Below are 26,298 nucleotides of genomic sequence, written 5' to 3'. Positions count from 1 at the left end.
GGCCAGTATAAAATATATGTAACGAATGTCTTCGGTATGTGTAATAATGAAACACAGGTGAACCACCCCAACTTGAGAAATTATTGAAGGGCCTAAGTAACCCTTCCCTTCCAGTGTTGTATCCTCTCCACTCTCTAAAGGTCACAAGTGTGGTGATTCCTGTCTCCCTCCCTCCCCCCGCCATTCCTTTATTTTTCTGTAGAGTGTTTTATCATATATATGTATCTCTTAACATCCGTTTTGCTTGGTTTGGACTTTATAAAAGTGTTACATCCCTTCTTTCACTGAATATTATGTCCTTAAATTCAGCCATTGACGCTTGTAACTGGCAGCTCTGGTGCATTTACACTGCAACATAGTTTTCCATTGTACCAATTTCCCACACATTCCTTCCTCCACATTTGAAAGGCGATTATGTGCGCAAAGCCCTTACTTAGCACAGCTCCTGGCACAGAGTTAGCACTCAGTGAACATTTGTTCAATTGTCGAATGAGACTGAGCCCCGACTAACTGCAACAAGAACACTTGTTTCCTCCAGCTGGACTCTCTGCCCTTCGACCCAAAGCTGAGCATCCTGCTAGCTCTCCCGCCCTGCATGAATCACAGTGATAACATTTTCTGACCGGCAATAAGAAACCCAAAGCCTGGGGTACCTGGGTGGCTTAGTGGGTTAAGCGACCGCCTCCTGATTTCAGTTGCGGTCATGATCTCACGGTGGCGAGATGGAGCCTAGCGTCAGGCTCTGCGCTGCGCATACAGCTTGTTGCAGATTCTCTCTCCTTCCCGTGAACTTCCCACTTGTCTTCTCTCTCTCGCTCGCTCATAAATAAACACACACACACGAATAAATGAATAAATAAGTAAATAAATAAAGAAATGAATACCCAATGCACTCCCAGCGCACCCACGACCACAATTCCCAGAAAGCATTGCGGTGCTCTCGTTTTGCGTCCACTTGTTTCCTTCCCCCTACTCAGCGGACTTGCGGTGGTGTGGGCGGGGCCAGTAGAGCTATCCAATGAACCCTTCCGCGGGCCAAGGGGGCGGAGAAATTGTCCAATGAGCGTCTGGGCAGAGGCGCCAATGAGCGGGAAGATTGCTGGGGCAGCTGAGGTGGGCGGCGTCACTGAGCCGCACCGGCTGAGACCGGTGGAGCCCAACCCCTGTCTCCAGTCTTCTCAGAGGCTCACTCCTTTCCAGGGCATTTGTGGAGCCCGCTTCCATGTCCCCGGTGGGCACGGCACCCCGGAACCTCCACGCCCATGGCCGCTAGCCTGAGGAGGCCCTCTTTCACAGCCTCTTCTTCCTCCTCGACAGACCCAGACGACGAGGGTGTGCGCTGCACTTGCGAAGATGCTTCTATATGCAAGAGGTGCTTACCGGGCGCGGGCTTACGGGCCTAGGTGGGAGGCGGGCCTGTGATCCCAGCGTATGTGGAACATCCTGGTGCGCCAGAAGGTACCCGTCAATTTCCGGCGACCCTGGTTTCACACCTGTGAAGTGCACAGAGCAGCGGTTCATTTATTTAACTGGTAATTGTCTCACTTCTGCCGTGTGTCAGGCCTGGGGAGAGCGTGACTGGGAATCCGGCCCTAAACCAGCCGAACGGGGTCTTGTGGCCTTCGTGAGGCTCAAGTCTTGCTGGGAGACAGACTTGACTTCACAGACAGTGAAGCAAATAATTACAGTCTTGAGAAGTTAGGAGAAGTGCAAGTTCCTCCTCTTTAATAGGTTACGTTTCATTGGGGGTTGTTACGATCCCCATCGTGCCCCTGAAACTCAGGCCAATCGAGATGGGGGGGCGGGGGGGGGGAGGAAATGGCCTGCCTGGGGCCCCATAATGTTGCTGTGCAGAGCCAGCATTTTCCAGAGCTCTTGCCTCTATGCCACAGGGGTCTACATTCTTGGGGGTGTAGTGAGGGCAGTATCGTGAGCACAGACATGTATCACACACCTGGAAGCACGAGGCTCGAGTGTATTTATTCATTCGTTCCACAGAAATTATTGAGCGTATCCGTTGTGCCAAAGCGTTCTTTTTTGAATGGTTGGTGGGTATTCAGTTATTGGGAACACATGATGAATAGGACTGACGTGGCGTCTGACGGCAGCACCACCTCGTGGGAAAAGTCAGGAAGCAAATAATTCCCTGTGAAATACATGATTACGGTTTTGTGTTGAGTGCTGAGAAATACGGCATGCCATTCGAGTTTGTAATTTAGGCAATAATGTTGAAGCTGAGATCACAAGGCTGAATGCAAAACGGGGATATGGGAGGGTGTTGGGGCAGAGCAGGGGAGTGCGAACTGTTAAAGGAATGGATAGAATGCCCTTGAAGCTGGGGCCACTAGGGAATGTAGGTGGGGAATGCCAAGGTTTTGGGTTAAGGCTCGCACTTTTTGTAGGTTCTTGGAGACTAAGCATAGTGATTTAAAACATGGACCTTGGGGCCAGGCTCTGTCAAGCTGATCCTAGCTCTGCCACTAAACCGTTCTGCATCAAGTTTTTTGATCGGGCTCTGCTTCTGATGCTGCGTCTCCCTCTCTTTCTGCCCCTCTCCTGCTCATGCTGTGTCTCTTTCTCTCAATAAATAAGTAAATGTTAAAAAAAAATTAAGAAAGAAAGAAAAAAGAAACCACAGATGCTCACGTCCTACTCTAGACTCACGGAATCAGAATCTGCTGGGATAGGTCCTGGGCTATAAAGACTGGGCGTGTTTGCCATCTGGGTGCATTTCATTGAAGCTTCTTTTGCACTGGCCTTTCCCTCATCTGAAAAAAACATGCAAAAAGATTGTGAGAATCCGTAAGTTAGTGTTTTAAGACATGTTGTAGGTCTCTCTCCTTCAAGTTCCGTGATATCTTCACCGTAATGTGTTAAACCCTTCAATCTTGTCAAAAGATCACGTTATTAAACAGGGATTCCTTGCGTGAACCGTGGGCTGTCTGTCGTCTGAGTTTTGAAGTGGGGGGATAACAATGGTAACCCACCTTCGGGATGCAAGGATTCAATGAGATCACAGACACGAGGCAGTTAGCACGGATCTGGCACAGCGTGAAGCCTTCAATAAATTGTTACTGCTGGTTTTGATTTCCCTCCATTCCGAACACTGTTTGGGTGAAGTTACTGAATGTGTCATCCCTGTGGATCAGGCTGGTTCCCCCCGCCTCAGGTTACGGCCATAACAGCCCTAATTTAACACAGGAGCCAGTTAGCTTCCCAGGACTCGTGCGGTTCTGTTACTTCTCTTGCAGGTTGTTCCCCCCTTCCTTTCAGAGCCCTCCCGGGGATAGTGGTGATGTGAACGGTGTCAGACGGCTGTCGGCAGGATTAAATGTGGCGCGCTCCCCACAGTGCCTGGCACATGGCAGGGGTCGAAGACTGGTGGTTGTTATCAGCACTGTCCCAGTTGTCATCGTCAGTGCCGTGACCATCAGCATGGGCCTGTGCTCTCAGTCCTGCGGTCCTACAGTGAGAACTCTTCTGAGCGGACACTCTGGGCTTATGCTTAAAAATTCCATGGGATTCCGCAGGTATTTTTCCAGCACTTACTGTGACCGCTAACTCTCGCCACTACCCATCTCCCCTCTCCTTGTCTTCTCCGTCCTGTGCTGCCCGCCCAAGGCAGTTCCCTCTGTTGTTTACCCCTGACCCCCTCTCCCCAGACCCTCCCTGTGCCCTGGGAAATTCCCACTCCTTAATCGCCAGCCTCGTCTCTTTCCTCAGCCTCTCCTTAGCCATCTCTTCCCTCTCTTTGCTTTGACCCTGGTCCTTCCCCGGGGACATCCGTTTTTGAAGTCCTCTCAGATGGTGCCTCTGTTTTCTCATACCCCGGGGTATGAGATTTCAGGATCGGGGGTGCAAGATTTGTGTCCTTGTTCTTTGACCCCCCCCCACCCGACCCCTGTTTCTCTGAGATCCATGGTCTCCAGGTGCGGCATCCTCTCTTCCTCCTCATTACTGTTTTCTCCTGGTTATTCACCTGATCCGTGGACGTCTTGGGTGCCTGGCCCACAGTCCTCCTGTCTGTCTCGACCTTCTTGCCATCAGCCGAGTCGGCTTCACGGTGCGTGTGGAGGACCCAGGCTACGCACAGGGCACTCGTTTTCTGGAACGCCTCGTCTCTAGTGATCACCTCTTCTCATCCATGTCTGTCACCATCGCCGCGGTGGCACCCTGCGTTTCTGCCCTGGTGCCGCGCCGCCTTATGCGTGAGCAGCGCGGCCTCTCTCGACCCCGATCTCTGCTTTCCACCTTGCTTGGTCAGTTATTTCTGCTATGTCCTCAGGGTGTTTTTCCTTAGGACCTGAGGGGTTTTGTTTTTTTTTTTTTTTTTTTTCTGTCCTTTAGATGCCCTCTAGGCTGGTATCTCTGAGTAGAGCTTAGAGTTTCCCCTGAGATGGCTCCCTGAGAAGGACAGCGGTGGGGACAGACTTGTAGGAGGTGAGGGAGGGAGCCCTGTGGATGTCTCTGGAAACGGTGTCCCAGGCAGGGAGCAGGGAGGGTAGGAGGCCCCATGGAGGGAGCAGGCCTGAGTTGTTCCAGGAAGGACCAGGCCAGCATGAGGGAGAAGGAGGAGGGCTGAAGGGGTCTTAGGGACTTGTGGTGGTGTCCGATGGAGAATTTTGAACCGAAGAACGAGGTGACCTGACTTGGGTTTTAATGGGATCACTCTAGCTTCTCTGTTGAGAGCAGCCTGTAGGGAGCAAGGACGGAAGCAGGGAGATCAGTTAATAGGCTGATGGAATATTCCAAGACAGAGGTGCTGCTGTCTTGGGTCAGGATGGTAGCACTGGAAGGGCTGAGAATCGACCAGATTCTGGGTACGTTTTGAAGGAGGAGGTGATGGGATGTGTTGACAGATCGGATGTGGGTGAGGCCAGTAAGTGAAAGAAGAAGCCAAGCCCTCTGGCTCATCTCAGATGCGGCTCCCACCAGGAGGCCCCTGACACCTGCAGACCAGGCCCAGCCCCTTCCGTGTTCTCTGTGCGTGTCCTTGGCGGTGGTCAGTCCGGCTGCGGCGTAGGCGTAGTGTTGAACGTTTGTCTCCCCCCGCGAGGAGAAAGGTGTGGGGAATGACCGTGTCTGCCTTAGCCACGTGCCTGCTAGACCCATTTCTCAGGCGGCAAAGTGACGAGGAACTGAATGCCGATGCTCAGGGTTGCACTTCCTGATGAGGTCTCAACATTCTGCTGTCCTGTTTCACTGGATTCGAGTGGTCTGTCTGTTTTAGAAACCAGGCCAGGGGCTGTAAGACTGAAATCCTGTTGTAAAAATTACAGAAGTTAATCTGATTTCAACCGAATCCAAAAATGTCCCCCTTGAGGTGCAGGTGGGTCACAGGATCACCTCCCTGGAGAGGCGGCATTTTCCCAAGGGCCTAGGCCTTTCCAGCACACGGGTTGCATCTTTGCAGCCGGTGCCCAGAGAGCAGCGCTTGAGAGATTGATCTGAATATTTGAAGGTGGGGGCTGCTGCTTTCCATCCTCAGAGAAGATGTGTCACTTTAGAATTAGAATATTCTGGTGAGGATAAATTAGCTGCCCAACTTGCCCATCGGGAAGGTCCCGTAAATCGTGGATTTTCTGCAACCCTCTCCTCATGTTTTCAAAAGAGGAACAAATTAAATTTTGGAAAATATCTATGAAAAACAATGATTTCACATCTAGAATACTAATTTTTTTTTAATGATTATGATTTTAAGATTTTTTAATTTTTTAAACATTATTATTATTATTATTGATGTTTATTTATTTTTGAGGGGGGAGGTGGAGGAGCAGAGAGAGAGAGGGTGAGAGAGGCTCCATGCCATCTACGTGGAGCCCAGTGTGGGGCTCGGTCCCACAAACCATGAGATCGTGACCTGAGCCAAAGTCAAGAGCCAGGCGCTTAACCAACGGAGCCACTCATGCGCCCCTAAGGTTTTATTTATTTATTTTTTGTTATTTTTTTTAATGCTTATTTATTTTGAGAGAGAGTGTGCGCGAGCGAGCGGGCGAGAGTGTGCACGCCGGGTTGAGGAGGGTGGCAGAGAGAGAGAGGGAAAGAAAGAAACCCAAACGGGCTCCATTCTGTCAGTGCAGAGCCTCATGCGGGGCTTGATCTCACAAAATGTGAGATCATGACCTGAGCTGATATCAAGAGTCAGATGCTTAACTGACTGAGCCACCCAGATTTCCCCCCCCCCCTGCACCCCCAAGATTTTGTTTTTAAGTAGTCTCTACACCCAACGTGGAGCTCAGACTCACAACCCTGAGATCAAGAATCACATACTCTTTGAGCCAGCCAGGTGCCCCTTAATGGTTAATTTGTTAAAGGGCCAAAGTGGATACTTCTCCCCAACTCATTAGTCTAATTTGAATATACTGTACATATACTTTTTTGTCTCCTTTTTTTGTTGTTGTTGTAATGGCTGAACAGTATTCTACAATGTGGTTTTAGTTTATGTGACTGTTCTTCTGTTCATTATTTGGGTAGCTATGATTTTGCTCTTAAAACGGGGCTGCGATAAACATCTTTGCATGTGCGTTTCAGTTTTCCAGTGAGATGGATTTCAGGGGAGAAGCCTTTGCAAAGTGGTCCTCGAAAGAGGTTGTGTCCGTTTCTGTTCTCATGGGAAAAGAGATGCTAAACACAGAGTATTCTCAGTCTCTTAAATTGTTTGTCAGCTGGCAGGTGGATAATACCTCTTAAAATTTTTTATCTTATTTAAAAAACTTTTTTATTATACTCACTAGGAAGACTGAGTATTTTTATTTAAAACAATTGTGTGTTTATTTTTGAGAGAGAGAGAGCGAGCAAGCGGGGACGGGGCAGAGAGAGGGAGAGAGAGGATCCAAAGCAGGCTCTGTGCTATGAGCACAGAGCCTGACGCGGAGCTCGAACTCACAAACTGTGAGATCATGACCTGAGGCGAAGCCAGACGTTCAACCGCCCGAGCCACCCTGGCGTCCTAAGACTGAGCATTTTTAGTTCTTCACTATCTCTGATATTTTTTTACATGACGCCTTTCTCCTTATATTTTCCTAACTGGGTTTTTGGTTTTTTGTTTCATTTATGTTTTTATTGGTTTGTAAGAACTTGTCATATGTATGGTAGTAGTCCTTTGCCTACGTATGTGTTCCCTTATTTTCTCTCAAACTGTTGCTTGTCTTTAAGTTTGGCTTGTACCGTACATTTCATGATGCAGAAATTCTGAATCTTTATGGTGCCAAATCTGACAGTCTAACTTTATGGCTTGGGGCTTTTGGGTAACGTGTTATGAGACCGTTTTCATTCACTGCCTTTTCTTTTAGCACTTGTATGGTTTTGGCTTCTATTGCTTAGAGCACTCATCTATCTTTATAATTTTGTATGTTATAAGTTAGCAGTTTTTGTTCCTACACTGTCCGTTGAAGGTCTGTATCCTCCATTGATTTGAAATATCACTTACATACTAAATTCTTATGTATACTTTAGCACAGCAATGCGTAGATCATTCCTGACTTCCAGTCGGAATTGCTTTTTTCATTTCGATGCCTAAACATTTTCACTTGCGAGGTGTTAGTCGTGACTTGCCAAGAGCTCCTCTAGCTTGGGGTAAAACAGGGTTGTATCAGGGACTAGCACAATCTCCTTAGTTCATTTGAGCAGCTGTGCTCCAGGAAGAAAGAAAAGAAAGCGATACTAACCAAAGCATGTGTTTGAGTCCGTGAAAGCAATGGCTTTTCAGGGAGTCCCACCCTGTAGACTTCTACATACTTCTCATTGGCCAGAATTGGGCAGGTGACCTCACCCCTAGCTGCAAGAAAGTGTGGGAGGGGAGGATTTCTCACGGGGCAGATTGATACCTCAAACAAAATGGGGGTAAGGAGGAAGGGGTAAGTGGATATTGAATGGGGACCTGGGAGGGTCAGCTATATCGCTCGTCTTTCTTGTTCTTCAGAATTTCCCCAGGTATTCTTAAGAGACAGAGGGAGAGGGGAAGGAAGAAAATGGAGGTGGGAGAGCAGGGGTGAGAGGGTGATGATTTATAAAATAAAATGCTCAGGTCTTTAGTGTTCAGTTTGATGAGTCTTAACAAGTGTATATGGTTGACTCTTGAACAACATGGGTTTGAACTGCACTTATATGTGGTTTTTTCGATAAATGCAGTACAGTACTCTAAACGTATTTTCTTTTTGATTTTCTTAATATTTTCTTTTTTTTTAATGCTTATTTATTTTTGAGAGAGAGAGCGTGCACGAGCAAGGGAGAGGCAGAGAGAGGGAGAAAGAGGATCCAAAGTGGGTTCCGCACCGACCGCAGAATGCCCGATGCGGGGCTCGAATCCATGAACTATGAGATCGTGCCCTGAGCTAAAGTCAGACACTTAACCAACTGAGCCACCCAGGTGCCCCTCTTAATATTTTCTTTAGCCTACTTTATTGAAAGAATACAATATATAATAAATCTAACGTACGAAATACATGTTAATCAACTGTTAAGACTTCTGGTCAACAGTAGTCAATTTGTAGTGAAGTTTTGGGGAATCGAAAGTTATATTCAAAGTTTTGATTGGACAGGAGGTTGACACCCCAACCCCTGTGTTGTTCAAGAGTCAACGGTATATCTGTGTACCACTGCCCAAAACAAGATATAAAATGTATCTGAAACTCTAGAAACTTCCCTTGTTATATCTTTCTAAATAGTCTCCTTACCCTCACCAGTCATTTTCTGGTTTCAAAATCTGTGGCAGATTAGATTAGATTTAGAGAGAGAGAGAGAGAGAGGGGACCTGAAGCAGGTTCTGTGCTGACACAGGCGGGGCTTCAACTCCAGAGCTGAGAGGTCCCGAGCCACAAGATCACAAGGCACGAGATCACAACCTGAGCCAAAGTCAGATGCTTACGCTGACCGAGCCACCAAGGCACCCCAAAACAGTGGTTACTTCTGACCAGGGTAGACATTGGTGGGTTTGGAGGCTGTGGCCAAAGGAAGACATACATGTACATTTGTCGATATGGGAGGAGAGTATTCTCCAACCGCTTTGTTTGGGTGGAGGCCCACTCAATGTGGTCTGATTTACAAGTAACAGCATAAATGGGCTGAAGTAAAATCAACAACAAGGAGTATGTTGCCTCCAGAACCCCCCAAATACAGAAAGATTTGAGACTTGTATGTCCTCAACAAACGTGTCCAACAAATGTCCTCACGGTAGGATGTCAGACATGCGAGGTCATACCTGTGCTCCCGGTAAGTTAAGATCCTGCCTGCAAAGATGACATGTGATAGCAGAAGGGTTTGGGTGCCCTGTGCATAACAAGGTAAAACATGTCCCCTTCAAGGTCAAGGGAAAGGTGGCCGAGAGGACATTGAAATCGGCGCTGAACAGAACCTATTAGCCAAATCTAGAAGAAAGAGCAAACTATTTACCGTCTTTAAATCTGTTGGGATCCCAGGTGTTTTAAGGGCAGCAGGGTTTATATGGATAGAAATATAACGGAAAACAGTGGCTACTTATGGGGCACCTGGGTGGCTCAGTCGGTTGAGCGTCCCACTTCAGCTCGGGTCACGATCTCGCGGTCCGTGAGTTTGAGCCCCGCGTCGGGCCCTGCCTGTGCTGATGGCTCAGAGCCTGGAGCCTGTTTCGGATTCTGTGTCTCCCTCTCTCTGACCCTCCCCCGTTCATGCTCTGTCTCTCTGTGTCTCAAAAATCAACAAACATAAAAAAAAAAAAAAAAGCAATAAAATCTGAAAACGTCTGAATTCCAAAACTCATCTGGCCCCTAGGGTTTTGGAAAAAGGACCGTGGACCTGCTGTACTTTTCACATCCACGTTTAAGACAATAGACACACACGGCAGGGAGGAGTGTAATAATATTTGTACGTGGATCTAGACTTGGATTGATTACGAGGGCATCTGCCTACATTTGAGAAACAGAAACAGAATCATAAAGGCCAAACATCTCCAGTCCGACAAGACTGCCTGGTGTGCATACTGACTCTGGGACCCTATACCATATACCCGTGTCCAATCTCGGGGACAGGGGGCTGCCGCGGACACACTGGGAACCACGACCACAGACATCGTTTCCTCTTAGAATAACATGCTGCCTTCACGTGTAAAACCAACGCCATAAGGCCACACGTGAGCACATCTGTTTAGGGTTCATCTTGGTTCAGTGAACCATGGGCTTTCTTCACTCACCTATAAACAACCCTGTTTGATTTGACAGTAGATAATACAGTGGATGACCAGGCCACGGAAGCTCGGATTCAGAGGTCGTGGGGAGAACACATTCCTTTCCTCCTCTGCTCTATGCAGAGGCTGGACGGGATCCACTCAGACTGAAGCGAACCAAGCACAGCCACCTCCCCTGGAAAAGGCGGAGGAAGTCAGGGCGTGGAATAGGTGGGGGCGGGGGGGGGGCAGAATGTTACCGCTGATAGAGCGAGGACACGGTTTGCGACGCCGAACACAGAAAGGGCCGTCTCGCGGAAGGGAGACAGAGGCATCGTGGCACCAGAGGACTCCCCTGGGACTCACGGGCAGAGATGCCTCGGATTCACATTGCCCCTAACGGAACGGGCTACCTCGCGAGGTAGAGACTCTGCTGCTCCTGGAGAAGGTTGATAGAGACCTGTGAGCAGGGAGGGGTCTGCAAGGAACGTACCACAGCAGGACAAGCCAGGTAGGGACCCAGGCACACTGGACGGTCGATGCCCCACCCAGACGGGACAGCACCTACGCAGCTGCAGCTACGACGACGTGTACTCGCGCGAGGGCGCGATGCCAGGCTTCGCTAGGTCTTGCAAGATTTGAGAAGAAGCTGGAAGTCCAGGTTTCCACGTGAGAACTCCCAAGTGTTCAGTATGGCCCGATGATTGTCATCAAGACTTCCACACGTAAGAAATAGACCAAACAGAACACATCTTCACCCTGCAGGCAAACATCACCCATCTTGGGTTTTCACGATTCACATATCCAGAATCTCAAAGGACTCGACCAGGCTTTCCCAACCTCACCACTCTTGACATTTGGGACCAGATAATTCTGTGCGGCGAGGCTGTCCTGGGCGGTGTAGGCTGGTCAGCAGCATCCCCGGCCTGTGTCGCCAGATGCCAGGAGCACCCCACGCCCGAGCCAAGTCAGGACAAAAACAAAAACGTCTCCGGCCATTGCCAAATGTCCCCCAGGGGGCCATCCCTGGCGGGAGCCCCTGGGCGAGAGCAACATCCAACTCTCAGCTTCCAGGATTCTGTGGAAGCGTCGTCACACAGAATTCTAACACGGGGTTTCTTAAAGAAAAGAGTTGCCTTCCGTGAAGTAAGGACTTCTCCCTGCTTTGGAGGCAGAAACCTGGTTTCTGATGAACGGCAGCGCTCTCGTTAACTAGCCCGATGACCTCTTTGAGTCCTCACTTCCTCATCATTAAACCAGGAATCCATAACATCACCTCTGGGAGTTGCCGTGGACAAGGCAGTGAGAGACTTGAATCAAAAGCATCTAGCCCAGCAAGTCAGCAAGCACCAAAGACATTTCATCCACAGGAACCCTTCCCTGGCGGGCAGCCGGCCCAGTGTCTACAGTCGGAAACACACGGGGTCCGGAGTCACACCCCGGGCCCCAAGTCCTGCCTCGGCCACTCGCTGGCCGGGCAGACAACGGCAGGTCATTTTTCCTCTCTCTGAACCAGAAATGATAACAAGCACCAGTAGGTGAGACCAGGCCAGGTGGTTTGGTACAGCGCTTGGTAAACCAAACCAGGAGAGAAGTATTGATGATCACTACTCTCGGATCTCTGAAGCGTTTCTGTAAAGGAAAGGACGAGCTCGTCGACACATCCAAGAACTGAGAAGGTAGTAATGGGAGAGTGGGGCGCAGGAGGAAAAAGAGAAAAATCATCACAGGAATCTTCACCTCCCCAACCTTTTACACAAGCAACTGCCCACTGGTGACCCACAGACCGAATCTGGCCACAGATGTGTTTTGTTTAGTCCCGCTCAGGGTCCTGGTGGTTGTTTTCAATTGGCATTAAATGCCACCTCATCTTCATGAAAATCCAGACTTGAGGCCTTTCTCAACAACTCCAAAGGTCGGGCCCGACAGCGGGCCCATATTCTCACGCGGCCCTTTGGTAAGACAGGCGCCGTCGGGTCCCCCACGGCCCTCACCTGGTCGAAGTCGCTCTTATTTTCTTCTTATTAGCCTGGCCCCCTGAGGCTTGGAGTTTGCAACCCGGACTTACCTAAAGGCTACTATCTAGGAGAACATTCAGGCCTCCAGGGAGAGCTTCCCTCTTGGCAGAAGCCGACATCTAAAGAGACACTCCCTTCCAGAGCCTCACCCGCGTAGTCAACTCTGCTATTAGGCCCCCAGATGCCTGTCCTCCTGGACTCATCGACCTCACAACCAAATGCGCAAGTTCCCCACCTTGGTGCACCCCTGCCTCCACACCCTCCACGCCAACTGCCATCCGCAGCTACTGGATTCTCTGCGTCAGGGATTTCCAAAAAGCTCTTTCTTTCCTTTTAGCAGGACTAGAAAAGACCACACTTCCTGCCTCCTGCTGGTAAGAACACCCCGGTTATCTTGCGGGGGAGGGGGCTCAGCACCCTCCCATTCTAGGCCCCTGTGGCTTGCGTGGGGCTGACTCCATTTCCATGTCCAGGGAAAGGCCACTGACCCCATCAGATAGATACCTTCAGAGTCAATCCTGGGGCTCTGGCCACAGTGAAAGGTATTCTTTGTCCCTCTGGGACTTGAACTGAAGACGTTGGAAGCCGAGGGGTGGAGGGGTGGGGGTGGGGGGGCGATTCCTGCTTAGAGACACAGCTTCCCTAAAGAGTGGAACCCCTGGAGCCAGCCCTGGCTGCAACTATGTTGCTTTTGGACTCTTTTCCTCACATAGGAGCCAATCAAATTCGCAGCTTGGCTTATAACAATTCCAGTTGGTCTGGTTTTGTGTTTTTTTTTTTTTTTTTTTTTTCTTTTTTCGTCATTGAGACAGAGAGCAGGGAAGGGGCAGAGACAGAGAAGATCCCAAGCAGGCTCCGCACCATTGGCACAGAGCTTGACGCGGTCGGGGCTTGATCCCAGGAACTGTGAGATCATGACCTGAGCTGAAATCAAGAGCCGGATCCTCGGCCAACCGAGCCACCCAGGCGCCCCTCGAGTTGGGTTTACTGACAATCAAAAGAGACCTACGCGGCACCTGGGTGGCTCACTGGGTCAAGTGTCTGACTTCGGCTCCGGTCACCCATCTCTCGGTTCGTGGGTTTGAGGCCCGCGTCAGGCTCTGTGCTGACAGCTCGGAGCCTGGAGCCTGCTTCGGGTTCTGTTTCCCTCTCTCTCTGCCTCTCCCCCGCTCGTGTTCTGTCTACCCTTTCTCTCAAAAGTAAATATTCACAAAAAAAAATTTTTTTTAATCAAACAAAAAAAAAGGGACCTACTCAATACAACAGAAGTTTGAGAGAAGTGTTGAAAGGTAGAGGGGAAAGGCTCTGGTCAAATTTTCCCTGTTTTTTTTGTTTGGTTGTGTTGTGTTACCTCTCTCCTTCCAGTAAGAGTAGAGTTCCACTTAGTGTGTCAGCCATCCCTCTGTAAGGACTTACCTCACGGTATATAATCATTTTTGCTTGCCTAACTCTTCCACAAGTCTGTGGAGCCCCTTCAGGGCAGAAGCCGCGTTTGTATTCACTTGGATTCTTTTCTACTTTCAACAATGGCACGTAATTTGGGCTCCGTAAGTGTCTCTTGAACAGATGAATCAACCATCCTAATTCTCTTCTTTGGGACACCCCACTCAAGAGACCACTGCATCATCCTCGCGCCTGTGATACACAAACCGTCTTCCGAAACAGACTCATGCACCCATTGTCCACAAACTGCATCATGAGAACTCACTTCTTCTAGCCATTACGAATTCTCCCACGCGTCCATCCCACAGAACCTCACTGTGGGGTGACTCATGAGGTCCTCAATCTTGGGAAGAGAATATTTCCTTACAAGACACCACTCGAACTCTATGAATCGGGAACAGACACAATGGGCGAGCCACTCACAGAATATCACTCCTGGCTGCGGCGGGGGGCGGGAGAGGTAACTTCTCTGCTTTCTAGCTTTCCTCTTGACCCAAATACCCCCCAAATCCCAATCCTGATGCCTACGCCAATAACACACAATTACAATTCTAGGCTCTCTCTTGCCTCCGTTTTTCCTCCCTAGTCCTTCGTCATTCTTGACGTGGAAAAAATACAAACTTATCCAGGGAATCAACAGGAGTAAAGCCAAAGCTTCCCCAGGAAACAGTTTTGGCTCTGGGAGCAGAAATTGCCACACCCCTAACAGCTCCGTAACAGCTGCTGCTTCTGCTGGCATCTAGCAATAAAGATTTTCAAACAGAGTCAAAGGTCAGGGCCAGAAGTACAATCCTACCACGAATCACCGTTTACTCTATCCAGCTTTCATGTTCCCATTCTTGGGCTCACACCACCGGAGCGAGCTAGTAAGAACTAGATGTGTGCTGGATTGACAAATGTTTATGGAGAATCGACCCTAGGACAGGAGCCACAGCAGAGCTGGCCAAGGAAACAGAAAGATGGCAAGGACTCTCAAGGCGTTCAGTCTAATGGAGAACACTAACAAGCAAACAGGCGTTGCATTATAGAAAAGCAGGTGCTACGTGGACGTATGTAAGTGGCCAGGAGAGGGACTCCCAATCCACGTTGGAGCATCAGAGAAGGTCTTTTAGAGGCAGTGACCTTTGCCTGGACACTTAAAGAATGAGTAGGAGGCAGGTATAGGGCAGGTGACGTGAAAGGAGCTTTGGAGACTTCCAGGCAGAGGCTAACAGGGAAGAAGGTTCGGCGGCCTCTGGCAACCGAAAGGAGGCACATACGGCTGTAATTCGGAAGTGTGAAGAGAGAACCTGCTACAGAGGAAGCCGGAGCCAAAGAGACCCTGAGAGGCTTGATAGCTTGAAAAGTCTCAGAACTTTGTGCAAAAAGAGCAAACGCCCCTTTCCTCATGAGATGTACAAACTGGCCAGAACGACAATGTGACAGATGTGTCTTGATAGTCACTAAATACTGATTTCACAATGCATGTTATTGAGAATGCTGGGGGGGTGGGGGTGGGGGGAGAGAAAACTCCTAAGGAGTTATCTTGTAACTCATTCACCAATGCCTGCTTGAAGCTTTGGGCCCCACGACTATTCCGTCTGCCTTCCCCTTGGCACTCGTTATTTCTATCATTTTCCTACAAATGACAGAAAAGTAGGCACTGCTAGGCTGTAGGGACAGGGATCCACTCTGGAAACAGGATAAGTGCACACGAAGATAACAGGGTGGGGGTAGCAACAAAATTGAACAAAAGTAAGCAAAAAGTTGGGGGGGTGGGGGAACGAAACTGTAAAAAGCAAATATAGAAAGCTCCAGGGGAAGTAAAAGTATTTTCAGACACACACAGAAAAGAAGTGTGCCCACGTGCTCTGGCCAAACCAAACGTCCCCTTTTACTCAACTGTTGAAAACCAAGAAGAAGAAAAAGCGATGAAAAAGTCACACTTTCATACCCCTTCTCGGAACAAACAGTCAGCGGGGACAGGACAGCTCACTGCCCTGAAAGACCTTGAAAGATTTACCCCAGATAACACAGCACACGATGATCAACCTCCAGAGGCTCTCAAAACCACCACAAACTCCAGTCTCTTCTGTCATTTCATCATCGATCGTTTCCTGTCAAGCATTGAAGCCGTACCAGAGAAACCTGGACAAGGATTTGCTCCCCAATCCAAAGTGAGAAAAGCTGTTTGGAAAGCCCCCCCTCTTTTTGTTTTTCCATTTGCCCAAGGCCTTTCCACAATTCTTTCCTCCCGGTTCCAAATGTCTACAGGTCAAGAACTTGAGCAGTCCGGTCCACAGGGGCCACGGTTGGGAGACGGCACACCCTCCAAAGTCCCTCCAAGGGAGTCCTGAGTCTCCCTAAGCGGCTCCGATGGGCTCTGATCGCCCCTTCCTTATTTACTGCCTTCAGGCACTTGGAGGTGGACGGTCGGTCGGCAGCGGCCGGGCGACCCGGTAAGGCTGAGAATGCAGCCCCCCCAGAGCACCGCGCCCGCCCGGCCTCGGGCACACCAGTTAGCCGAGTTTTCACGCAAGGCAAAGCCCCGGGAGAGGGGGGGAGGCCCGGGGAAAGCTTGGGTCCAGACCCCAGAGGACGACGCTCAGCGGGGCCGGGACAATGGGCGGCGGGGACCCGCGGGGGGGGGGGGCGTCCCGGTAGGCCGGCACTCCCCGCTGTTCCCGGGGGTTCGGGCGGCGGCCCGAGCTAGGCGCCAGGCTGTGGTGTGGCGCAGCCCTCGTCCCTGGCCCGCAGCGGACCCGGCGCGGAGCGGGCGGGCGGCAGGGCCGGAGCGCGGGGCCCCGAGGGGCAGCCGGCCCGCCCCGGGCCCGCGCCCAGACCCCGACCCCAGGTCTCCGGCCCGCGCGCTCCCGCCCGTACGGCTCACTCACCTGCCCACGGTCTGGTCGGCCAGCTGTTTCCTGCGGTTTAACTGCCTCTTCACGGCGACCGCGCCAGCTGCGACCCGCGGGTCTCGGACTGTGCAGCTCGGGGGACGGCCTGGCGGGAATACATTGCTTCCCGGCCGCCGGCAGCAGTGGGGGCGATGGCGGCTGCTCCGGGGCCGGAGCCCATCCCTCTCCGCCGGGTCACTTCCAGCGGCGCCACCCGCCGGGGGGCCGCGGTTGAAGTGTTTCTTCATGGCGGCGGCAGCGGCGGCCCGCGGGGCTCGGGCCGGGGAGGTCGGGGGACGGCCTGGTGCAGATACATCGCTTGCCGGCGGAGACAGCGTTGGCGGCGGCGGCGGCGGCGGCGGCGGCAGCGGAGGCTCCTCCTCCTCCCCCTCCCGGGCGGGAACATCGCCCTCGCTGACGCGGGGGACGGCCTGGCGGAGGTACGTCGCTTCCAGCCGAGGTGGCGGCGGCGGCGGCGACTGCGGCGGCGGCGGCGGCGGCCGCGGCCGCGGCGGCGGCGGCTCCTCCTCTTCCTCCTCCTCCTTCTCGCCCCAAGCCGGAGCAATGATGCCACAGGGGTCTAGATACTTGGGGGTGTAGTGAGGGCAGTATCGTGAGCACAGACATGTATTACACACCTGGAAGCACGAGGCTCGAGTGTACTTTATTCATTCGTTCCACAGAAATTATTGAGCGTATCCGTTGTGCCAAAGCGTTCTTTTTTGAATGGTTGGTGGGTATTCAGTCATTGGGAACACATGATGAATAGGACTGACGTGGCGTCTGACGGCAGCACCACCTCGTGGGAAAAGTCAGGAAGCAAATAATTCCCTGTGAAATACATGATTACGGTTTTGTGTTGAGTGCTGAGAAATACGGCATGCCATTCGAGTTTGTAATTTAGGCAATAATGTTGAAGCTGAGATCACAAGGCTGAATGCAAAACGGGGATATGGGAGGGTGTTGGGGCAGAGCAGGGGAGTGCGAACTGTTAAAGGAATGGATAGAATGCCCTTGAAGCTGGGGCCACTAGGGAATGTAGGTGGGGAATGCCAAGGTTTTGGGTTAAGGCTCGCACTTTTTGTAGGTTCTTGGAGACTAAGCATAGTGATTTAAAACATGGACCTTGGGGCCAGGCTCTGTCAAGCTGATCCTAGCTCTGCCACTAAACCGTTCTGCATCAAGTTTTTTGATCGGGCTCTGCTTCTGATGCTGCGTCTCCCTCTCTTTCTGCCCCTCTCCTGCTCATGCTGTGTCTCTTTCTCTCAATAAATAAGTAAATGTTAAAAAAAAAATTAAGAAAGAAAGAAAAAAGAAACCACAGATGCTCACGTCCTACTCTAGACTCACGGAATCAGAATCTGCTGGGATAGGTCCTGGGCTATAAAGACTGGGCGTGTTTGCCATCTGGGTGCATTTCATTGAAGCTTCTTTTGCACTGGCCTTTCCCTCATCTGAAAAAAACATGCAAAAAGATTGTGAGAATCCGTAAGTTAGTGTTTTAAGACATGTTGTAGGTCTCTCTCCTTCAAGTTCCGTGATATCTTCACCGTAATGTGTTAAACCCTTCAATCTTGTCAAAAGATCACGTTATTAAACAGGGATTCCTTGCGTGAACCGTGGGCTGTCTGTCGTCTGAGTTTTGAAGTGGGGGGATAACAATGGTAACCCACCTTCGGGATGCAAGGATTCAATGAGATCACAGACACGAGGCACTTAGCATGGATCTGGCACAGCGTGAAGCCTTCAATAAATTGTTACTGCTGGTTTTGATTTCCCTCCATTCCGAACACTGTTTGGGTGAAGTTACTGAATGTGTCATCCCTGTGGATCAGGCTGGTTCCCCCCGCCTCAGGTTACGGCCATAACAGCCCTAATTTAACACAGGAGCCAGTTAGCTTCCCAGGACTCGTGCGGTTCTGTTACTTCTCTTGCAGGTTGTTCCCTCCTTCCTTTCAGAGCCCTCCCGGGGATAGTGGTGATGTGAACGGTGTCAGACGGCTGTCGGCAGGATTAAATGTGGCGCGCTCCCCCACACTGCCTGGCACATGGCAGGGGTCGAAGACTGGTGGTTGTTATCAGCACTGTCCCAGTTGTCATCGTCAGTGCCGTGACCATCAGCATGGGCCTGTGCTCTCAGTCCTGCGGTCCTACAGTGAGAACTCTTCTGAGCGGACACTCTGGGCTTATGCTTAAAAATTCCATGGGATTCCGCAGGTATTTTTCCAGCACTTACTGTGACCGCTAACTCTCGCCACTACCCATCTCCCCTCTCCTTGTCTTCTCCGTCCTGTGCTGCCCGCCCAAGGCAGTTCCCTCTGTTGTTTACCCCTGACCCCCTCTCCCCAGACCCTCCCTGTGTCCTGGGAAATTCCCACTCCTTAATCGCCAGCCTCGTCTCTTTCCTCAGCCTCTCCTTAGCCATCTCTTCCCTCTCTTTGCTTTGACCCTGGTCCTTCCCCGGGGATATCCTTTTTTGAAGTCCTCTCAGATGGTGCCTCTGTTTTCTCATACCCCGGGGTATGAGATTTCAGGATCGGGGGTGCAAGATTTGTGTCCTTGTTCTTTGACCCCCCCCGACCCCCCGTTTCTCTGAGATCCATGGTCTCCAGGTGCGGCATCCTCTCTTCCTCCTCATTACTGTTTTCTCCTGGTTATTCACCTGATCTGTGGACGTCTTGGGTGCCTGGCCCACAGTCCTCCTGTCTGTCTCGACCTTCTTGCCATCAGCCGAGTCGGCTTCACGGTGCGTGTGGAGGACCCAGGCTACGCACAGGGCACTCGTTTTCTGGAACGCCTCGTCTCTAGTGATCACCTCTTCTCATCCATGTCTGTCACCATCGCCGCGGTGGCACCCTGTGGTAGATTAGATTTGCCTGTTTTCGAATGTCATAGAAATGGGGTCATACAGTATGTATTCTTTTGTCTTCTTTCACTCAACTGTGTGCCTTGAGATTCATCCATGTTGTTTGTGTTATCAAAGGTAAAGCCAGGGGCGCCTGGGTGGCTTGGTCACTTGAGCACCTGACTCTTGATTCCGGCTCAGGACATGATCTCACGGTTTGTGGGATTGAGCCCCATGTCTGGCTCTGCATTGACAGTGTAGAGCCTGCTTAGGATTCTCTCTCTCTCTCTCTCTCTCTCTCTGTCTTCCCCACCCCCTGCTCCTCCTCTGCGTATGCATCCACGCACACACACAGCCTCTCTAAATAAATAAACATCAAAAAAATTGTTTTAAAGATAAAGCCAGATAGTAGTTCACGTGGTGAGGACAGAGTTTAATCAGTAATTAACTATTCCAATAAGGAAAAGAGTCCAGAGTGAATGAAATTCAACTTCAGTTTGTACAGAGGAGATTTTAAAGAGAGAATGAGGGAGTAAAGTTGGGGGTGAATAAAATCAGAAGTAAAAAATTACAAAAGCCAGAAAAGGTATTGGTTCATGTGAAACCACCTGGATTTGCTCACTGGGAGACAGGGACCTGATCTTTCAGTGTTGGCTAGAAGAAACAATGGATGCTTTTGGCAGCCTTGAGTTTTCTCGGGCAGGCACTAAGGGGTACTGGAATCATCCTAGGGGTGGAGCCTTGAGCTGTTAAAGTCTTCATTAGTGTTTGTTCGAGTCTCTATACAGTAAGTCAAGGTTGAAGCCTAGTTGAGAAGAGGGCTCGAGGAACCTGGCTAGAGTTTGGTCAAGGAAAGAGTCTTTGTCAGTGTAGTTTGTTCCTATACATGTATGAATACACCATGATTTGTTCGTGCGTTCTCCAATGATAGGACATTTGAGTTGTATCGACGTTTTTGGTCATTGCAAATAGGCTACAAGGGACGTTCTTATACAAGTCTTCAATTTCTCTCAAACAAATGTCTAGGAATAGAATTGCTTAGTCACAGGGTGGGTATATATTTAACTGCTAGACTAATTTCCAAAGTGGTTTATCGCTTTGCACTTCCCACCAGCAATATATTGAAACTCCAGTTGCTCAACATCCTTGTTAACATTCTGTATTGTCAGTGAGGGTGAAAGAGCATCTCGTTATGGGTTTAAATTGCATTTCCCTGATGACTAATGATCTTAGGCATCTTTTTGTGTGCTTATTGGACATTCCTACATCTTTTGTGAACTGTCCAAGTCTTTTGTTCATTTTGTTGTTAATGGTTTTTGGTTTTGACTCATTGGAGTTTATTATATATTCTGGATAGGAATTCTTTGTCAGATAGATATATTGTACAAGTACATACATGGGTAGGAAAATTAAAATTGAAAATATTGACAATAGCATCCAAAAACCTACACTGGGTAGGAATAAATATAATGAAAGACGCAAAACACCTTTACACAGAAAACCGTAAAACATTGTCGAGAGAAATTCAAGAAGACTGAAATAAATGGGAGATACGCTTTGTTCATGCATTGGAAGATTTGATGTTTTGAGATTCCTGTTCTCCCTGACTTGATCCGTGGTATCAGTGCAATCACCGTCAAAATCCTCGCCATCTTTTTTTTTTAGAAGAAATTAACAGATTGTTTCGAAAATGTATATGGAAACGTGAAGGGTCTTGAATAGCCAAAAACGTCTTCAAACGAAGAGCAGATTTGAAGAACTTAAACTGCTTAATACTGCTTAATTTGAAGACTTGCAGTAAAGCCACAGCAATCAAAGTCTTTGGCATAAAGACAGATCAATGACACAGAATAAAGAGTCCAAGAAATAGACCAAACACAAGTACTGTTGGTTGATCTTCACCCAGATTGTCAAGCCAATTCAGTGGGCGAAAGGGACGTCTTTTTAATGAATAATTCTGGGTAAAGTGGAAATTCAAGTGGAAACAAAATGGACCTTAGCCCCTACCTCGTTCTGTACACATTAATTTGGGATGGATCATAAACCGAAATATAAAGGCTAGAACCATAAATCTTTTAGATGAAACCATGAGAGCATATGTTGACAGCCTTGAGGTAGGCAAATGTTTTGGATACAGAACAAAAAAAAAGCACTAATTACAAAGGAAAAATGGATGCACTGAGAAAATGAACAGGCAAGACAGACTGGGAGAAAATATTCAGACTACATGTGCTTAAATGTTTTATTTTTTCCAAAAGAACTTCAGCATTATTCAGGCCCATGACATCCTGTTACTATATTCTGTATTAACTGGGTTTTTTGTTTGCTTAAGTCAGATATGAGACATTGTACATGGGAACTTTCTGATTGACTTCTCCTACTTAACTCACCCTCTTGTGAATGTTGGTTCCTTTTTCATAAATGCCTGGCCCACTAGTCAGTGAGTACTTACAGTGGAGGCAGTAGATTTTAGATCATATTAATCCTTGTAAAGTAATTGGGTGTTAGCTGAAGCCAAAAGGCAATACCAGTAGCCTCTGTTGGGAAGAAACGATAGCCTGTGAGTTAATTGAGGCTCAGTTTTGTTTTTTTTTTTTTTGTTTTTTTTTTTTGTTTTTTAATCTGATTCAAAACTTAAGGCCTTGTGGATGTGTGAAAGACTGGTCGGTCCAAAGTAAGACAATGGAGAGTGGGGGTGGGGTGGGGCAGGGAGAAACCAGGCTCTAGATTAAAGCTCAACACCCTTCCCACCCTCCCCCCCACAACACGCTGACACAGAAGCTGGCCCTGATTCATAATTTAGTGGCTGTGCAGGCCTAGGTCTCTTTATTTCTGCTGCTCACGGGTCCACTGCTCTGGGGTCAGAGTTTTCTGCTCAAAGGCATGGATGTGCAGAAGCTCTTCTGCTAGGCACGTGTTCACCAGCCTGGGGGAAAGATGGGGTTAGGAAACGGTAGGTGGAGGCCTGAGTCGCGATCCCAGAATGTAGGGTGATCAGGGAGACTGGAGGTGTCTCCCAGGTTGTGTCCCCAGGACGTGCGGACCAAAGAGGAAGAGGGCCTAAGTGTCAATACAGGGGCCACGAAGGCGGCATCCTTGGGGTCGTGGTTCACCGTGCGCGGCCGCACTGGTGGGGGTTAGGGAGTTAGGTTGAGGGGAGTGGCCAGGGTTGTGGTCCCGGCGCTGGGGTCGCGCTGAGTGAAGGGCTCCCGGGGCCTCACCGGTGTCTTTGAAGCAGCGGCTTCCCCTCGAACTTGGCCGACACCACCAGGACTCGGAAGCTGGACGCGCAACGGTTGGGAGTCGTGTCCTCGACTTCCTATGGGGAACAACGGTGTGGGGAGTATGAAACCTGCCCCTCAGGCCCTCTTTCCCCCTCGTTGGGCGAATCTAGACCGCTCAACTCACCACATGCTCTGCCTCAAGGTCCCGCTGCAGCTTCTCCCGGAGGTACTCGGCGCTGAGTTCCATTGCGGCAGCCCAGAAGGGGCGGCAGCCCAGCGGGGATGGAATCCCAGCTCCCACGTAGCCACACCGCTTCCGCCCTTACTGACGCCACTTCCGTCAGAGTCTCGACTTCCGCCCTTACTAAGGCGTTTGTAAACCCGGCACTTCCGCCCTCACGCAAGTCCAGCTTTCCAACAGTCCTAGGTTTCCGCGCTTACCATCAGCCAGCCAATCAGAGTCAGCCCAAGGACCGAATCGGGCGCTAATAAGTGCCCGCCGCCTGCACAGCAGCCCGGGTCCCGTGGGCCGGTTTGGACACCCTAGCACCAGTCAGTCAGGAGAGGGTGCGCGAATCTGCATTGCCGTGGCCTCTAGGGTATCTCGGGATCGCCTCCAAACGCTTTTTCCGAGACAGGCATCTTGCGGCCCTGGCAACTCAGTCCTCCCTAAGGTCATAGGCCACAGCAATCAACCCACAAGTCCCGATGGGCCCTGGGGGGGACGCGGCGAGGCCCGGGCGCTTCTTCGGCGTCTATCTGCTCTACTGCCTGAACCCTCGGCACCGGGGTCGCGTCTACGTGGGGTTCACCGTCAACCCTACTCGTAGGGTCCAGCAGCACAACGGGGGCCGCAAGAAAGGAGGGGCCTGGCGGACCAGCGGGCGCGGGCCCTGGTAAGAGGGAGTGGATTGCTGTCTGGAGCAGGGCTTCCAGGGAGAGGCGAGGCTCTGAGGAGAGGCCTGCCGAGAGGGGCGGGGCCAAGCCAGTGACAGTAGGCGGAGCCGGTGCGGTGGCTGAGAGCAGGGCCGGGATGCGAGTTCCTGGTGCAATGGCACCAAGGGTGGAGGAGCACGGTGGGGAGGCGGAGCCCTGTGAAACTCGGCTGTGGGACTAAGAGGCAGGGATTGAGTGAGAAGGGGACTGAGGATCTAGGGTTGGTCCGGTGACAGCGGCTGATGAACAAGGCTGGGGTTGTATCAGAGAGAGTCTGCAAGGGAGAGGACAGGGGGAGGGCAGGAGGCGGGGCCTGTGCTGGAGGCGGGGCCTGAGGTTGGCAGGTGTGAGAGGATGCACCTTCGCGAAGGGGGCGGGGCCTCGCGGACTAGGCTCGAAGCCTGGCGTGAGGACTTCACTCTCAGATAGGACTGGGGGTGAATCATGGCGAGGGGGTTCAGCTTGACGCGGGGTGAGGCGGGGGGCTCACAGGCCGCGCCCTCGTTCTTTTCCCTAGGGCGATGGTGCTTATCGTGCACGGCTTCCCTTCCGCCGTGGCCGCCCTTCGGGTAAGAAAGGAGACGGGGACGGTGGGAGAATGGGCTGGGGCTTCGGGCCTTCCCCTGGCGGCCCCCTTCCTGGGGCGTCCCTGAAGCCCCTACTCTCCGCCCGCAGTTCGAGTGGGCCTGGCAGCACCCGCAAGCCTCACGCCGCCTGGCTCACGTGGGCCCGCGCCTGCGCAGCGAGGCCGCCTTCGCTTTCCACCTGCGCGTGCTGGCACACATGCTGCGCGTGCCGCCATGGGTGCGCCTCCCGCTCACCGTGCGCTGGCTGCGCGCCGACTTCCGATGTGACCTCTGCCCACCGCCACCGCCGCACATGCCGCTGACCTTTGGGCCTCCGCCGCCCCGCGCCGCGGCCCCGAAGCGCCGCGCCGGACCCTTAGCTGACCTGGAGTCCGAGCCTGACCAAGATACCGAGTCCTGCTGCGCCCTGTGCGCGCGCTCCTTCCAGGTGAGCGGCTCCACCTGGCCTTCAGGGTTCAGACGACTTGGGATCCAGCTGTTTATTGAGGGACCGGGCAGCCCACTGACACCTTTTGTCCTCGTTTCTCAAATGGGGATGAGCCTACTTGCTGCCATTCCTCAGAATCAGTACCCTCCTGCTCAGGGCCTGTGCCTTTCCCCTTTGACTGTAAGGCTCTTCCCTAGACTTTCGGTCTTTATAAAGTGCCACCTTCCCCTGCTCCATGAAGTCTTCCTCGGCTCTCCATCTAAAACTGCAATTCTTTCTTGTACACTTCCTTGCCTTTTTTTTTTTTTTAACCTAAACACTTATTGTTTAACATGCTAGGTGTTTTATTCATCTTGTCAGTTTCTCCCACCGCCCATACAAGGCCAGGTCTTGTTCACTGCTGTAGAAAAGGGTCTGGAAGACAGACAATACATATTTAACAGATTAACTGAAAGGATGGGCCTGACTTCTTTGGAGCTCTCAGGAAGTGTAAATTGAGTACCTGCCATTCAGAGATTAAGTGACCTGCCTGAGGTCGGTTAGCTGGAAGAACTATAGGTGTGGCTGCAGTGGCCATGCTGTTTATATAATCACTGCCCATGGGGCGGCGGGGTGGCTCAGTCGGTCAGGCGTCCGACTTCAGCTCAGGTCATGATCTCGCGGTTTGTGAGTTCCAGCCCGGCGTTGGGCTCTGTGCTGACAGTTCGGAGCCTGGAGCCTGCTTCGGATTCTGTGTCTCTCCATCTGTCAGCCCCTCCCCTGCTCATGCTCTGTGTCTGTCTCTCAATAATAAATAAACGTTAAAACAATTTAAAAAATATATAATCACTGCTCATGCTGAGAGGAAACTGATTAGCTTGGTCTCTGTGGGCAAGTGCTGTAACCTCTCCGTGCTTCAGTTTCATCTATAAAATGCAAATAGCAGTAGTATGTGCCTCACAGGATTGTTTAATGCAAAGCCCCTGGAACAGTATCTGGTCCATAGAAATTCTGAGTGTTTAGCTACGTCATTCCTCCCGCTTTTCTCTCTTAACCTGCCTGCCACGTCTGACAGGACGAAGAGGGCCCCCTGTGCTGCCCCCACCCTGGCTGCCGCCTCAGGGCCCACGTGATCTGCCTTGCAGAGGAGTTCCTGGAGAAGGAGCCAGGGCAGCTTCTGCCCCTAGAGGGTCAATGCCCTGGGTGAGTCCACCACCCCTGCCCTAGCCTGGCCTACCTTTGGGAGGATGGTGTCGGTTGTCCAAGTCCAGGCCCAGGGCAGCCGAGTCCTTATCTTGGCACTCAGGGCCTAGCCTGGAAGAGGCTTGTGATCCTGACTGTGTCTCCTACCAACTGCACCCCTTGGTAGCTGTAAGAACTCACTGCTGTGGGGAGACCTGATCTGGCTGTGCCAGATGGGCACCGAGGAGGAAGAAGAGAACTTGGAATTAGAAGAGGTGAGAGGTGGCTTTGGCCCCAGCCTCCCCCTCCCCCGCCCCACCCCCCCAGGCTGCCTTTGACCGGTCTTCTTGTTTCCACAGGAACACTGGACAGACATGCTGGAGACCTGATCCTCCGCCCACTGCTTGTTTGTGCCACTCCTGTGGGTCTGGGCGGTTTTTACTTGAGCACAATAAAGAGTCTTGAGTTAACGGAACCTCCTGGTGTTTGCTGGGGGCTGGAGGCAGAGGCCCTGCCAGTCACTGGGGCCTGAAGAGAAGAGCAGAGGCAGGGAGAGGCTGCTGGCCTGTGTGGATGAGCCTCTCCTCTTTCTGGAGGCCCGGGTGCCTCAGCTGTCCCTAGCACGCTTCTGACATCACACAGT

The 26,298-nt window shown here is 51.1% G+C and overlaps 2 protein-coding genes across 5 annotated transcripts; one reads left to right on the top strand and one right to left on the bottom strand.

Moving 5' to 3' along the window:
• Window positions 1–841: 841 nt before the first annotated feature.
• SLX1A (SLX1 homolog A, structure-specific endonuclease subunit) lies at window positions 842–26,130 on the top strand. Of its 4 annotated transcripts, none has more exons than XM_030301608.1 (6): window positions 842–1,372; window positions 23,998–24,049; window positions 24,156–24,494; window positions 25,549–25,676; window positions 25,843–25,930; window positions 26,015–26,130. In XM_030301608.1, the coding sequence occupies exons 1-6, from the start codon at window positions 1,263–1,265 to the stop codon at window positions 26,042–26,044; spliced, it is 747 nt and encodes a 248-aa protein (XP_030157468.1). In that variant the 5' UTR covers window positions 842–1,262; the 3' UTR covers window positions 26,045–26,130. The 4 variants fall into 4 exon arrangements, with proteins under 4 accessions (XP_030157468.1, XP_030157466.1, XP_030157470.1 ...); XM_030301606.1 differs by lacking the exon at window positions 842–1,372 and adding an exon at window positions 22,985–23,440; XM_030301611.1 differs by lacking the exon at window positions 842–1,372 and adding an exon at window positions 23,348–23,905.
• On the bottom strand, window positions 21,549–22,815 carry BOLA2B (bolA family member 2B). The gene is made up of 3 exons (XM_030301612.1): window positions 22,729–22,815; window positions 22,542–22,639; window positions 21,549–22,246 (listed from the first exon to the last, which is right to left on the bottom strand). Exons 1-3 carry the CDS (start codon window positions 22,789–22,791, stop codon window positions 22,147–22,149), a joined length of 261 nt encoding a protein of 86 aa, XP_030157472.1. The 5' UTR covers window positions 22,792–22,815; the 3' UTR covers window positions 21,549–22,146.
• Window positions 26,131–26,298: the final 168 nt, after the last annotated feature.

The sequence above is a fragment of the Lynx canadensis genome, chromosome E3 (genome assembly GCF_007474595.2).
Source record: "Lynx canadensis isolate LIC74 chromosome E3, mLynCan4.pri.v2, whole genome shotgun sequence".
Classification (NCBI taxonomy): Eukaryota; Metazoa; Chordata; class Mammalia; order Carnivora; family Felidae; genus Lynx; species Lynx canadensis.
The sequence above is the reverse complement of the archived record's forward strand: the minus strand, read 5'-3'. Positions and strand labels throughout refer to the sequence as shown.

Bases quoted from the DNA above. Each gene is read 5' to 3' on its own strand.
- BOLA2B (XM_030301612.1), bottom strand. From the start codon at position 22,791: ATGGAACTCAGCGCCGAGTACCTCCGGGAGAAGCTGCAGCGGGACCTT. The intron at 22,640-22,728 runs GTGAGTTGAGCG...TGTTCCCCATAG, and splicing joins ACCTTGAGGCAGAGCATGTG to GAAGTCGAGGACACGACTCC. The intron at 22,247-22,541 runs GTGAGGCCCCGG...TCTTTCCCCCAG, and splicing joins CCGCTGCTTCAAAGACACCG to GCTGGTGAACACGTGCCTAG.
- SLX1A (XM_030301606.1), top strand. From the start codon at position 23,253: ATGGGCCCTGGGGGGGACGCGGCGAGGCCCGGGCGCTTCTTCGGCGTC. The intron at 24,050-24,155 runs GTAAGAAAGGAG...CTCCGCCCGCAG, and splicing joins CCGCCGTGGCCGCCCTTCGG to TTCGAGTGGGCCTGGCAGCA. The intron at 25,677-25,842 runs GTGAGTCCACCA...ACCCCTTGGTAG, and splicing joins CTAGAGGGTCAATGCCCTGG to CTGTAAGAACTCACTGCTGT.